This window comes from Nannospalax galili, unplaced genomic scaffold (genome assembly GCF_000622305.1).
Source record: "Nannospalax galili isolate Female #2095 unplaced genomic scaffold, S.galili_v1.0 scaffold53, whole genome shotgun sequence".
Classification (NCBI taxonomy): domain Eukaryota; kingdom Metazoa; phylum Chordata; class Mammalia; order Rodentia; family Spalacidae; genus Nannospalax; species Nannospalax galili.
In genome coordinates, this window is record NW_008332852.1 from 703,081 (window position 1) to 716,748 (window position 13,668).

A 13,668-nucleotide genomic window follows, 5' to 3' on the forward strand; every position below is an offset into this window, starting at 1 on the left:
ATGCTACAAGCTTCATGAAAGATTTTACACAATGAAGAAAATGCATCTCTATGTTCAGTGCTTTTTCCTGAGAATAATGCAAGGATGAATTAGGCAGATATTTCTCTTGCAAAACTGATAATGAATAAAAGAAATAGGGCATAATATTAATTACTTGTCTCATCACTGCAAATACTATCTGACAAACTCACCTTAAAGATGGAGAGGTTAATTTTGGCTTACAGTTCTTAGGTATACAGTCTGTCATTCAGAGAAGGTATGGGAACAGAAACGGAAGGCAGCTGGTCACATCATGTTTACAATAAAAAAGTGGAGAATCATGAATGCTATACTCAGCTTTCTTTCCCTTTTGATTCAATTGAGGATCCCAGCCCATGGAATGGTACTGTTAGAGTGGGTCTTCCTACCTCAGTTACCTTCATCTAGATCCCCTATAGACAAGCTCGATACTTTCTCTTTAGTGAGTCTAGATCTTTTCAAGTTGAAAATCAGTATCAAACATTACAATCGATCCTTTGTAAACTTGACACTCAATCACTTTTAAGGCATATCTTCTACGTCTTGTCCCTTTATTCTCTTTGCACTCATATAATGCAAAATGCATTCCATCCAACTTCAAAACTCTCCATAGTCTTTAACAATTCAATGCTATTTAAAATTCAGTCTCTTCTGAGACCTAAGGCAATTTTTGAACTGTAAGCCCCTATAAAATGAAAAAAAAGTTCATGTATTTCCAATATATATTGGCATGATTAACATTCCTACTCTAAAATGGAAAAATGGGAGCATAACAAGGAATAATTGGACTAAAGCAAAACTGAAACCCAGCAGGGCAAGCCCTGCAGCTCCATGTCCAGCATCTCGAGCTCGTGATGGAATTATCTGAGCTACAAAGGGCTTGGATACCCCCAATCATCCAGCTCTGCCTCTACAGCACACACAGTTTCTCTCTTAGGCTCCACTCCACTCCTATAGCTTTCCTTAATGGGCCTCTGATGATTCTTGCATGTCCAACATCCTGGGATCTCCATTGAAATGTAGGCTTCACCATCATGGTTTCATGCTCCAAACCCCCAACATATTGGCTAGCCTCGGTCCTTCTCTGGAACCATGATGAAAGACTCCATGCCTACCTCAGTAGGCATATTTTATGCCTGCTAAACCAATACCTTATGGTTGATGTTGTCAAGTTTCACTGCCAGCTGGGGATGGAGCCTGGCACCTTTGTACCTCAGTTGTATCAACCTTTATTTGTTGACCCTGGGGAAACACGTCCCTACATAGTTTTCCTCCATAAACAGGGAGTGTCATCTCATGTTAGGCTCACTGATGCCCTTCAAATTAATTTGCATTTTCACAAGTTCGAAGCTTTTATGAGTGGGGTCTTGTCCTCAGGACATCATTCCTATTGTCCCAGTGAAGAGCAGGAGGATTTTCTTTATCATATATAGCCAATTTTTCAGCACCTGTCTCAGCTACAACTTTAAACTTGCTCAAACTCTCTTCCTTCACAAACCACATTTTTATATCTTTCTGCCCCACTTGTTGCTCTTTTTCACAGTAGATCTAAGAATGATAGAAAATTGCCATGCCATGGCCAGAATACTATTTCCACCTTAAAATTTTCTCTGCCAACCACATTAGTCCATTACTTTTCACATTCACCCTCATGTAAGTTCTCAGAATACAGGCAGACTGCCACAGATCTTTTGCAAAAACCTGACCTAAATGGCCTCTAGTCCAGTTCCTGATAGAGCCCTTGTTCCCCTTCTGAAACCTCATGAGCCTGGTCTTCACTGTCCACATTTCTACCAACCTTCTGGTCTTCTAAATTTCTATCATAATGGCCCATGAAGCTCTGCTTACAGTGTTTGAGGTCTTTTCTACTCCAAAGTTTCAAACTCCTCTACAGTCTTCCTTCAGGCCTGTTCTGAAGGCATAAGAGCCCCATGGTCAAAAACACAGCAGTGACACCTCTTCTGCTACCAATTTTTTATTAGTTACTTGCCTCATTGCTACAAAAAAAAGAGTACCTGATAAGAGCAGCATGAAGAAAGAATTTCTTTTGGCTTTAGTTTCAGGGTATACATTCTGTCATGGTAGGGAAGGAGCCTAGGGCAGCTGCTCACATTGTCAGGAAACAGATAGATAAATGCTTGTTCTCAGCTCACGATCTTTTTATGCCTTACAGAACTCAGGCCCAAGAAATGGTACCACAAACAGGACAAGTTTTCCCAGCTCAAATAACCTAATCTAGGTACCCTACAGGCATACCCATAAACTTGTCTGTTTAATGATTCTACAGCCCAGCCAAATGACAATATGAATCATTGCATGCCTGTATGCAAACAATTCTAAGATAATGAAGAATATGGTGCTGCATAGCACTAGCTTTCTGAAAGGTCACTTCTAGTAGGATCAGAGGGTTTCCCAAAGGGAAAGATGTAAACCAAGTCTTAAAGTAAGATAATGTTAGGTAGTTAAGAGCAGCAGTAGAGATCAAGCTGTGAAACTTGGCAATAGATTGGACAGAGACAGGGGAAGGAAGCTTTGAGGTCAGTTCATGAAAGAGCTACTTTATCAGGAGTAATTGGATTATCAGAAATGTCAATGGAAGCCAGGTATCATCAGCCAATTTGGGGATACTGGAGATGGAACCCACTGCCTCCTATGTGCTAAGTGGGTATTCTACCACTGAGCTGTATCCATAGCATTGTCAGTCCTTAAATGGAACATCAAGCCAAGTTCACCATTTGGTAACAACTGTGCTTAGGATGATCCCCATTGGTGAGAATAAGCAAAGTGGTTTAAGTATGAAACATAGTATTAACCAGAGCTGTGCTTTTTTAACATGAATACATAAGTACTTTATAGGGCAGGGCTATAAGAGAAATCTTAAAGAAAACCTGATTTCTAACAAAAGAAAGCAAGTGAACAATGTGTTTTACCTAAATATATAGTGCAAAGTTAGCGTTGAAGAAGTTTCGTTTTGTTTTAATTTTTGAGACAAAGTCTAGAACTCACTATGTAGACCAGGTTGGCCTTGAATTCCCAGAGATCTGCTTATCTCTACCTTCAGAGTACTGGGATTAAAGGTGTATGTATACCACCACACCTGCTTTAAAGAGGTGTTATTAACAGTCTTACAGGAATCACACATTTAGTCAGTTTCTGATTTAGTCACCATCTGAGAAAAATATGAATTTTTCATCTTTTTTTCTTTCTCTTTCTTTCTTTCTTTCTTTCTTTCTTTCTTTCTTTCTTTCTTTCTTTCTTTCTTTCTTTTTCTTTCTTTCACAGGGTCTTCCTAGTCCCAGCCTTTCTGGAACTCACTAATACGCACCAAGCTAGCCTTGATCTTACAGAGATCCACCTGCCTTTGTCTCAGAAGGACTAGGGCTAAAGGTGCATGCCATCTGGCTTTTATTTCTTTCTTATAAGAAATGGGAAATTCTACCCATTTTCCATCAGAGCTCTCCTCCTCCTGGCAGAAAAAGGCAACATTTTCACATGTACATGCATCAGCATATCTAAAATGACAAAGAGAAAGAATAGTCTGAAATAGTGATAAGAATAGTCTTAAATAGTGATAGAAGAGTAACCATTACCCATTCCTTTCAAGGAATTCATTCAATTTTAAAAGTGGAAGTTACAACAATACACATTGCTTTTGTAATCTATTCGGTTGAATGCTAGAAATACTGAATATTAGAAATATCTAAGCAGCCATTCAGAGGAATTTTATTCTAACTGAAAGTTTTATTTCCTTCTTTCTCCTTTCTTTCTTTCCTTCTCTCTTCTTTCCTTCCTTCCTTCCTTCCTCCCTTCTTTTCTCCCTCTTCCCAAACAACTCCTCCTCCTCCTCCTTTTTTTCTTCCTCTTCCTTATTTTTGGTTGTTGCACTAGTGATTGTACTCAGGACCTGTCATTTGCTAAGCAAATACTAAGTTACATTCCCATCCCTTGAAGATTACATCTTCTGACATGTAAATTTATCTGCAACTTGACAAGGGCATCTAAATTTGACCCTCACATACTCAATATTAAAATTAAGAAAAACATTTATTCCTTATGCATTTATTTTATTTTTACATCTATTTATTGGAGAAGTACATGCCACAGTGCACATATGGAGGTCAGAGGACAACTAATGGTGGTCCATTCTCTTTTTCTGTCATACAGGTCCTACAGATCAAACTCAGTTCATTAAGTTCAACAACAAACACCTTTACCCTACTGAGCTATCTCACCAGTCCAGGAAAGACATTCTTACCTAAGAAATTAAACACATTTATTTCTAAGTAGTTTCCTTTTAATTTGTTGATTGTATAATTGAGTAGCTATTGCTGATTTTATATAGATGACATGTTGCTAGATGAAAAATACAGTGAAAATCAATTATATAGCATAATGGTATATCCTGTAATGTTTAATTTATTATGATTAGCCGGTAAATAATGCTGTACAAGAAACAACTTAGAAACATCTAATTTACTCATATTTTTAGAATTCTTACCAAGTTGTTACATTAGAAATATAGTAATTGGTATAGCAAAACTTCCCAATAAGATATTTGTATTTTAGAAATTTCACCACTCTTAAAAGGATATGTTTCCCTTAAAGAGATGTATAGATATTATATTTTGATTTGTCTCCTGTAAGTTGATTAAAAATTCATCTATAATTGGAAATCACACTGTATTTACAAGAGGCAATTTGTAATTATGAACTATTTGGCAACAGTTTACGAGATGGTGGAGTCCAGTAGGGTATGCTGGGTTCATCAGGTGTCACAGGCACCTACTGTGAAGGGCAGGGCTCATGCTGGATGCCTGAAATTTTCATGTTTGGGGAATTTATTCAAAACCAGAAACCAGAAAACAGCTAGTTCAGAAGGTGTCTATATGCATAATAGAAATAGGTTGCTTTACAATATTAATTGCTAAAACACTGAACATACCAATGTGATTTTCTTCAAAAACTCATACTTTTTAGGTATTTAAACTATGCTATAAAGTACATTTGCTATAAATCGAAGTGAAATGAAGCTGTTCACTTTGAAAGTGACCACACTCGGGCTGAGTTCTCGGGTGCAGCTTCAGCTGTTCACTTGAGCACTGTGTCTTTTCTCCACAGCACCTCCTTCAGTGTCCCAGTTCTGAACTCCATTATTTCTACCATTGTCGTATAGACAAAGTCTGAAACCTGTCTTGTGGCCAAATGGTCACACAGTCCACATACTCAATCATTTCATCCCTAAGCAATAACCAACAAGCATTAATTGAGTTCATCTAAGAAACATGTATTATTTAAGAATAAAGTAGTCATAAGATGACCTTAGAGGTAAATCTATAAAGCATGTATGAAGTAAAGATAAAACAGACTACACACGGTTTCTTTTCATTACTAATCAAGTCCCACTATGATTCTGAATGTGATTTCCTGCCAGGGATGGTTGAGTCTATTATTTAATTCTATTCATGAATTGTGTTCAGATCTTGATTTCTTGTTCTCTTTGATCCTCTTATGATATCAAGGGCATTTATGACTTGCCTCAGATACTAAATCTGCTCAATTCCAGTCTTTTCTCATGAAGTTTTTGGTTCACTTGCTACAAGTTCCTGAAAATGTACTATACATTATACCTTTCCTTGAATATTACAGATATCTGAAGACTGCATTTTTCCCTACCTGCCTTCTATTATACTGTCTTCCCTTTGTGTTGCTTTATCCTTTTCATCTGTGAGCTCTTGGGTAACTCTTTGCACAGCTGTGTCTCTGCCACATGACATTCTTTGCCAACTCCCATTGCACTCTATTTCGCAGTATTAACACGCAGGGTAAAACTTTATGTTCCCTGGCGCAGGTTTTCTGTAATTCATTTTGATTCAGCTACTTTGTACCACATAGAAAGAAAATTTCATCATAAGTGAAGCAAAAAACTCACTTTCTAACTGAAAACCACAGTACTAAGACCAACTTACAAGGACACAAACCAAATGTTCTGAGATCCAAAATGATCTTTGGTCCTGATCAATCAGTTGAAGGCTGGATCACACCCTGGAGGGGACAATGGCACAAAATCATCTAAGTAGATTTCCTAGACCATTCCAGCTTCAGACAACCAAAAAAAGCCCATTTTGTCCCAGAGTAGTTTCCTCTGCATAGATTGTTTAGCATATCAGGATAGGAAACAGTTGCCAAGCACATGGCCTATGTCTACTGGAGAACTAGCAGATCTATCTTTTCAGTGGAAGTTCCCAAATGTGAATTCACATGCTTTTCAGTACCCAAATATCTCTCCTTCATTTTTCTTTTATGAATACAACCAATTCTGCATTTAACATCTCCTCAGACTAATAGAGAGGAGCCACAATGTTCCCTGCCCTCACACCCAAATGTGACTCTTGAAGGCACCACCTTATCTTACCATAGTATGGAGTTTGGTTTGGTAGCCTAGTTTATCTTCTATGGAGTCTGCACAAATTTCTCATAGAAATAATAATACTAGTTGGTGCTTCTCCAAGTCTGCTATATGAAAAGCAGAACGTGCAGGAAGACATGGACAAATGGAAGGTCACTGCTGTGAAGGCCTGCAGGCCTCCCGAACTTGGACATCTGGGGAAGTGGCAAAGCAGTTCTCACATCTTCTTTGGCTCTGCCTCCTACTTGGAGCACCATCAATCACCAAAGTAACAGCTACTCTGCATCCAGTCAACTACAGTGCTATCTGAAAAGTACATCTCTGATGGTGATTTTTGTACCTGGCCGAAAGGAAATTAAATCCAATAATCAAATAGTGTTATTTGTGATTGAACGAAGGCTCCTTGAATACAAGTAAAAATTGGCATGAACAGTGTCATTCTATTCACAGAAGGATTCCATTCTCAGCAATTTATAGTAATTTTTGAAGTACTATTCAGAAAGGAAAGAAGCTGTTATATATATTAGTAGTGACAGACATTTGGAAATTATTTCCATCTCATTTCCTGGTAACCTAATAAGAAAGTATAATTTATCCCAAAATATATGTTCTGAGAAGAATGATTAATATTCTTATTGTTAGAAGATCTAGAACAAAATCTATTTGGCCTCTTTTGAGTAAGTGCATGAGAGGGTTGATAATATCCTCTTGAAAACTAAATAAAAATTGGATACCTACTCTGAGTGATATCAAAATTACTGAAATTTGAATTACAAAATTTCATTAAATAAACTTAATGAAGATCATTCCTATTTATTTTGTATAAAATCCCTCTTTTGAAAAGTTTCTGTAAGGGAGAATTGTATGAAGGTAAGAATTTGTTAGCTGCATAATTCAAAAATAGTAACATGGAAACAAATAGGATGGAGAACCTGGAACAGCTCATTGGCAAAATGCTAGGGGAAAACTGACCCCCTAATGAGTAGAATGTATCTACAGAGGGGAATTCAATGATGCTATTTGATGACTGAAAAATTGCTTCAAAGAAAAGAATCATGATGGCTTGGAGGTTGTTTGGGAACTGCTTCAAACTTTTGAAGAGATTTAGTCATAGGTCTTTTTACCTTGTTTTTCTTGAAGATCAAAGTATCTGTGTCTTCAGGAGGAGATTGTATTCGAACATACAAGCCAGAAATCAAGAAAGGAAGCTACAATAATATTATTGTTAATGTCAAGACAGCTGTTGCTGACAACCTTCTTTTTTACCTTGGAAGCGCCAAATTTGTGAGTATTATGTACAGCTTTTCTCTAAGCTACTATGTATGTATAAAGGTCAGAGGTTAATTCTGATAACGGGGAAAACATATAGAACCTAGAATAACATCCCCTAGATTATCTTAATGTAGACTCTCAGGTTTGAACTCCATGGACTCTTACTTCACAAAATTCTGAGATGTCAAATTAAGTTAGAAGCAAATAAACAGGAGATGATCCTTTACAGAGTTTAGGCATATCTGTTTTCATTTGCTGGTAGGCCCACATTTATTCTGAATTATGTTTTCAGAGTCTAGCTATTTAAGAAGAAAACCTATTCTAGGAATAAAGACTATATTTTCTCTTCGCAAACTAAGACATTATAATAATTTTTCATGTTTTTTATATTTTATTTATTATTTTTATTTTATGTGTATGAGTGTATTGCCTGCATGTATATGGGTGCACCCATGTCGTGCAGTGCCGCAGAGGTCAGAAGAGGGTTTTGGATTCCCCTGGAGCTGGAGTTAAGGACAGTTTGTAGCCGTCATGTGGGTGCTGGGAATAGAGCCCGAGTCCTCTGCAAGAGCAGTCAGTACTCTTAACTGCTGAGCCATCTCTTCAGATCTAATTTTTCATGTTAATGAAATGAAAATTACAAATTGTATACAAATTTCTTACCAATGTAAACTCTTCTGACTTGTTGAATTTATGATTGAAACTGAAGCTGCACAAGAAATCCACCTCAAAACTCCAGTTCTTTCCATTTCAATGACTTGACTTTGCAGTGTAGGGATCCCCAAGGAATAAGATTTTTAAATAGACTGGCTGTGGCATGAGCTAGTACTTGCCATTCATAGAAGGAAATTTAGCTCACATGGGGTTAAAAAAAATCAGGGGCGGGAGAGATGGCTCAGTGGTTAAGAGCTCTTGTATAGGACCCAGGTTCAGTTCCCAGCACCCACATGGCAGCTAACAACTGTCCATAACTTCCAGGGGACCTCACACCATCTTTTTACCTCCTTGGGCATTGCATGACATGGGTGCACTTACATACATCCAGGCAATACACCCATATATGTAAATTAAAATAATAAATAAAATGTTTTCTAAAAAATCAGAACTCCCTCTTATAGAGGGTGTGGTGACTGTCAGTGCGCTGACTGAAAACTGAAGAATTCTTAATACAGTTGTTTCACATGCTGCTGGAAAAGTGCTCCAGAGGCCTCCTCTTTCAGAATGATTTATATCTGGTGTATTATTTTCACATTTCTTTGAACTAGATTGACTTTCTCGCCATAGAAATGCGTAAAGGCAAAGTAAGCTTCCTCTGGGATGTGGGCTCTGGAGTTGGGCGTGTAGAGTATCCAGATTTGACTATCGATGACTCAAATTGGTACCGTATTGAAGCGTCAAGGTAACTTTTCAATAAAGATTAAGATAACAATAGATGAGCAACAGAATTCTATTGCCGTTTCAATAATGTAGCTGTGTGTGAATATAAATACGCATGTGAAAGTTTTGTATTAGATGACTAAATGTGTGAAAATGTGGATTTGTCATTCCTGCTGGGAACAGATGTGCATTCAACGTACTAACCAGAGTGGCCAGTCCAATTCTAACCCCTTATCAGTTTTCTGATAAGAGTTGGAGTGGAATGAGAAAAACTGTTTCAGACAGCTTAACTCACCTGAAAAGGAAAAAGAAAAAAATGCAGATACTTGTTCATATGAAAGAGAACACAAAAATCTCCGTTATTATCTCTGTGTGCTCAGGTCCTCTTTAGTCTGTTTAGAATCCCCGCCTACAGGCATATTCTGTGTCAAAATGCTGGTTCCTGTATCTAATATGCAGGTCCATCCATACTATTGAAAATGAAAAGTTACAGAGTTGAATCAGTTAATTCATTTTTTCAACTCTTGTAGCATATAAGGTTCATTCTGATCCTTAGTGCCCCCCCAATTTCTCTTTCTCCAATTCTCAACTCCCCACTAAACCCTGAGTAAGTCTTTGTACCTTGCAAACAGTTGATTGGTATTGTTTAAAGACTCAAGATGGTGTGAAACGGATCAGAGAAAGGTGAGGACTTGGTGAACTGGTTATTTTTGGTTTTAAGTGAGAGGTTCATACAGTGTCATTTAGCTTTGAGAAATTTACAATTTTCTACAATAAAACGTTTAAAAGAAGGACTGGGGAGATAGCTCAGTGAATAAAATGCTTGCTGTGCGAGTGTTAAGACCAGAGTTCAGATCCCCCCCAAATCATATAAATACCGGTGTGGGGCCCACCAGAAATTCCAGTAATCAGAAGGCAGAGACAGACGAGTCCAGAACAAACTGCCTATCTCAACAAGTTATATCAGCAAACTCAGCTGAGCTTCAAGATGTTCCCTCAAAGGATATGGTGGGAAGGAGTTGAGGAAGACTCAGTGTGAGCATTGGACCTCCACATTGCATGTGCAGACACACAAAAAAAATGTTTAAAAGAAGACTTAAGGAGAAGCCGTCATTTTAATTCCTTTTAAAATATTCAACAAAATCTGTATATGTATACTTCTCTGGGTTTAAGGGCATTTATTCTCACAAAGTACAGGTCTATCAGAATAGATTCATTCTGTTCAAGAACCCAAGTTGATCAGCTGTACTCTTTTGTTGCCGTGTGATTCACTTAGTACTATCCTCTCAAAGATGAAGAGTTTACCAAAATGAGACAGCAGGGGGAGGGACTATCACAATGAAGTTTTGTTATGACTCCATCTCAGAAGAAAGCCCAGATTTTCATATTTAACAACTCATGGAAATGGATCACTTAAGAAAGAAAATGAATTAAAGTGACAATGACTTTCAAAGTTCTCCTAATTGAATTTAAAATGTACTTCTGTAAATTTGTATGCACAGCTCTGAAAATTAGCTGTTATACTGTATACAGTAAGATGATATGGCAAACAATAAAAGGTCTACAATTCTGGGAAAACCACTTCAGCAAATATGGATCCATTATAAGGAATTTTAGGCAAAATCATACAGCTCGTGCTGCAGAAGGGTGGCTCATTTGGGTTCACTTGCCAAATTAAATTTGACAAAATACTAAATGAAGTAATAAAACTTGTTTAGGTTGCACACATTAGAAAACAGTAAATTATTTTATCAAGCAAGGGGGACGAGGCTTTCCACTTGATTTATAATAATTCCATCAGCTAATTGCTGCTGTGTCCTTTCATATCAGTGGACACACACAGAATCAGGCTATGTTATTCTCTCTTCCTTTTTGAGTCTGACAGTAAACATAGAGCAAAAATCAGACTCTGGGTGTCAATTTGAAATACTGTGAATCTGGAATACTTGGACCTAAGTGTCCAGTTATCTGAAGTTTTTCAAGATGACTCTTCATTTTTTTTTCTTTGAAATCTTGTTAAAAATGTGATGCAAATGTCATTTTCTGTACCTCTTTTCCCTTCATTTTAATGTGCATGTGTGTTTGAAGAACTGGAAGAAATGGATCTATTTCTGTGAGAGCCCTGGATGGGCCCAAAGCCAGCATTGTGCCCAGCACCTACCACTCAGTGTCTCCCCCGGGGTACACCATTCTAGATGTGGATGCAAATGCAATGCTGTTTGTTGGTGGCTTGACTGGGAAAATAAAGGTAATGTGCTCTTTCCTGGCCTTTTACTTTCATTTTTATGGATGGCTAGAAGGCATGGTAGAATTCTGCAAAAACCTGTCCACTTTTACTTATGTTTGTGAAACATAAACTTATTTTCCATAAGAATATTCTTCTGTGGTAATTTGTTTTACTTTGCTTTGTTTTTTGAGATAGAGTCTTGCAATGTAGCCAAGATGGACTTTGAATTTGTCATCTTCCTATCTCAGCCTGCCAGTTGCTAGGATGACAGGCATGTGTCATGATGTCCAACAGAACTTTCTTCTTTGACTTATAGCATTCGATCTAGAGAGACCATATTTGTAAACCTTCGATAGCAGCTTAATCTTTATCTGTGAGATAAGTTTTTTTGAAATATTCTTGTTTCAGTCACCTCAAGAGTGAAGTGTTCCTTAAATATACATAATTTTCTAAATCAACTTATGATTTATAAATATGAAGTTCTATAAAGTTCATATATCTAATTAAAATATTTATGAATCCTCAGGAAATATCACAGGAGCCAAAAGCTTTCAAATGATGATCTGCTTTGAAGAGTTGAGTTGCTCTTCTACCCTTACAGAGCTTTGCACTTAATATTCATAATTGCTTCATGGCAGGTCCTTGTGCATTTCAAATTGCGAAGTGCTTGCATTTGAAAGTAGCTTATGTTGATTAAATGGAATTAGGTGTTGAAAAACGACCTGTGGGTGAGATGCAAGAGCACACCCGAATATAATGGATAATCCCAGACTTGTCAAAATCACCCTGGGATGAGATTAGTCAGAAAATGTGAAAAGCCAGTGTGACCCCAAATTTATGAGAGCTCAACCTTCACTTAGAGTGAAGTGTTCTCTCTGCTTTGTGTAGGAAATGTGAGTCTGAAGTGTGAGAGCTGATTCCTCAACTACACACTTAGTCCTCATTCCATAGAACTACATATAAATACATGTGATACCTAGTATTACATTCATATTGACAAGTTTCCCTGCTTCCTAAAAGATCAATCTAGAGTATCACATAGAAGCATAAAAGTTGTGAATTTTTAAATCACATCTATGTAGGATTTCCTTCTCTCTACTACTCAAATATGACCTTGGGCGAGACATTTAACCCCTTGAACTTCACTTTTCTCTATGCAAAAAGGACAGTGAAATGTATGTTGTGCTTCCTATTTAAGGACACAATAAAATTTAAAGGCATTTTATAGCCTGTACTATATGCTAAGTAAGGTTCCAAAACATTTACATAACTACTCATTTAATCTCCACAACAACCCCAAAAGGTATGTCTTAGTCTGTTTGGCCAGCTATAACAAAAATATCATAAAATTGGATTGTTTGAAAAAATAAACAAATTTCTCATAGTGCTGGAAGCTGAGAAGTCCCAGACCAAGGTGCCAACAGATTTGTGTTCAATGAGAGTAATTTCTACATGGAAGATACCATCTTATGTCCTTTCATGTTAAAAATAGTAAATAAGTTTATTTGAGTCTCTTCTACAAGGGTACTAATCCTATTCATGGAAAGTCTGCCTTCATGATCTAACTACCCAAAGTTCCCACACTGTCAGGGTTAGGTTTTCAATATAAGAAGTTGATGTTCCTTGAGTCTTAGGTGTAGAGGTTCCATTGTAAATGTGTCACTTATGGCTAGGCATCTCACAGACACATTCTCTGCATTTGTCCAGTTGTGGAAGTCTGTAAAAAGAAGCTTCTTGATGAGTGGTGGGAGGTATATTTGTCTATAAATATAATGATACATATTTAGCATATAGTAAGAAACTAGATTTTTCTAGGGCTGTGACAGACATAAGTCTTTCTATAGCATCTATGATGACTCCAGTCATGTGTATTTAGCTATGTTTACAGTACCACATATGAGTTCCCTCCCGTTGAGCAGACTTTAAGCACAATTAGATAGCTGTTGATTATCCCCAAGATAAAAGTGCTGCCTCTGCACTAATAGTTTGCTGTGCTAGTCATTGTGATTATTACTGAATTGGGCTTTATAGCTGTGTTGGACCATTGGTTTTCTCCCTTAACAGCATGCATCATATCCTCTAATGCTATGAGAACTAGTCTTCAGGGAAGAGGTTTCCAGGTCAGTTCCAGCTCAATGACTCCAAGTTCTGTGCCTAAAATATGTCCTTTCTTTAGCAATAGAGTCTTACCTTCAAGTTCTGGGAGGTATTTAAGGGCTGTGGCAATAGCCTGTGTTATTTTGGGAATCTCTTGGACTACTCTGGCCAACAACTCAAAGGAAGGTTTTTCGTGTTTAGCACTGTTTTTTGTTATGTCACCTTCAGTTATACACACGCATTCATGTGTGTGTGTGTGTGTGTGTGTGTG

At 37.4% G+C, this 13,668-nt stretch overlaps 1 protein-coding gene across 3 annotated transcripts in view; it reads left to right on the forward strand.

Annotated features, from left to right (window-relative positions):
• Lama2 (laminin subunit alpha 2) overlaps nucleotides 1-13,668 on the forward strand; it is a 679,163-nt gene that overhangs the window by 609,514 nt on the left and 55,981 nt on the right. For all 3 annotated transcript variants that reach the window (XM_008827821.3, XM_029560968.1, XM_029560969.1), the window contains 3 exons: nucleotides 7,565-7,708; nucleotides 8,962-9,095; nucleotides 11,162-11,321. In XM_008827821.3, the coding sequence (XP_008826043.1) occupies nucleotides 7,565-7,708; nucleotides 8,962-9,095; nucleotides 11,162-11,321 (438 nt within the window). The remainder of the gene's footprint in view (nucleotides 1-7,564; nucleotides 7,709-8,961; nucleotides 9,096-11,161; nucleotides 11,322-13,668) is intronic.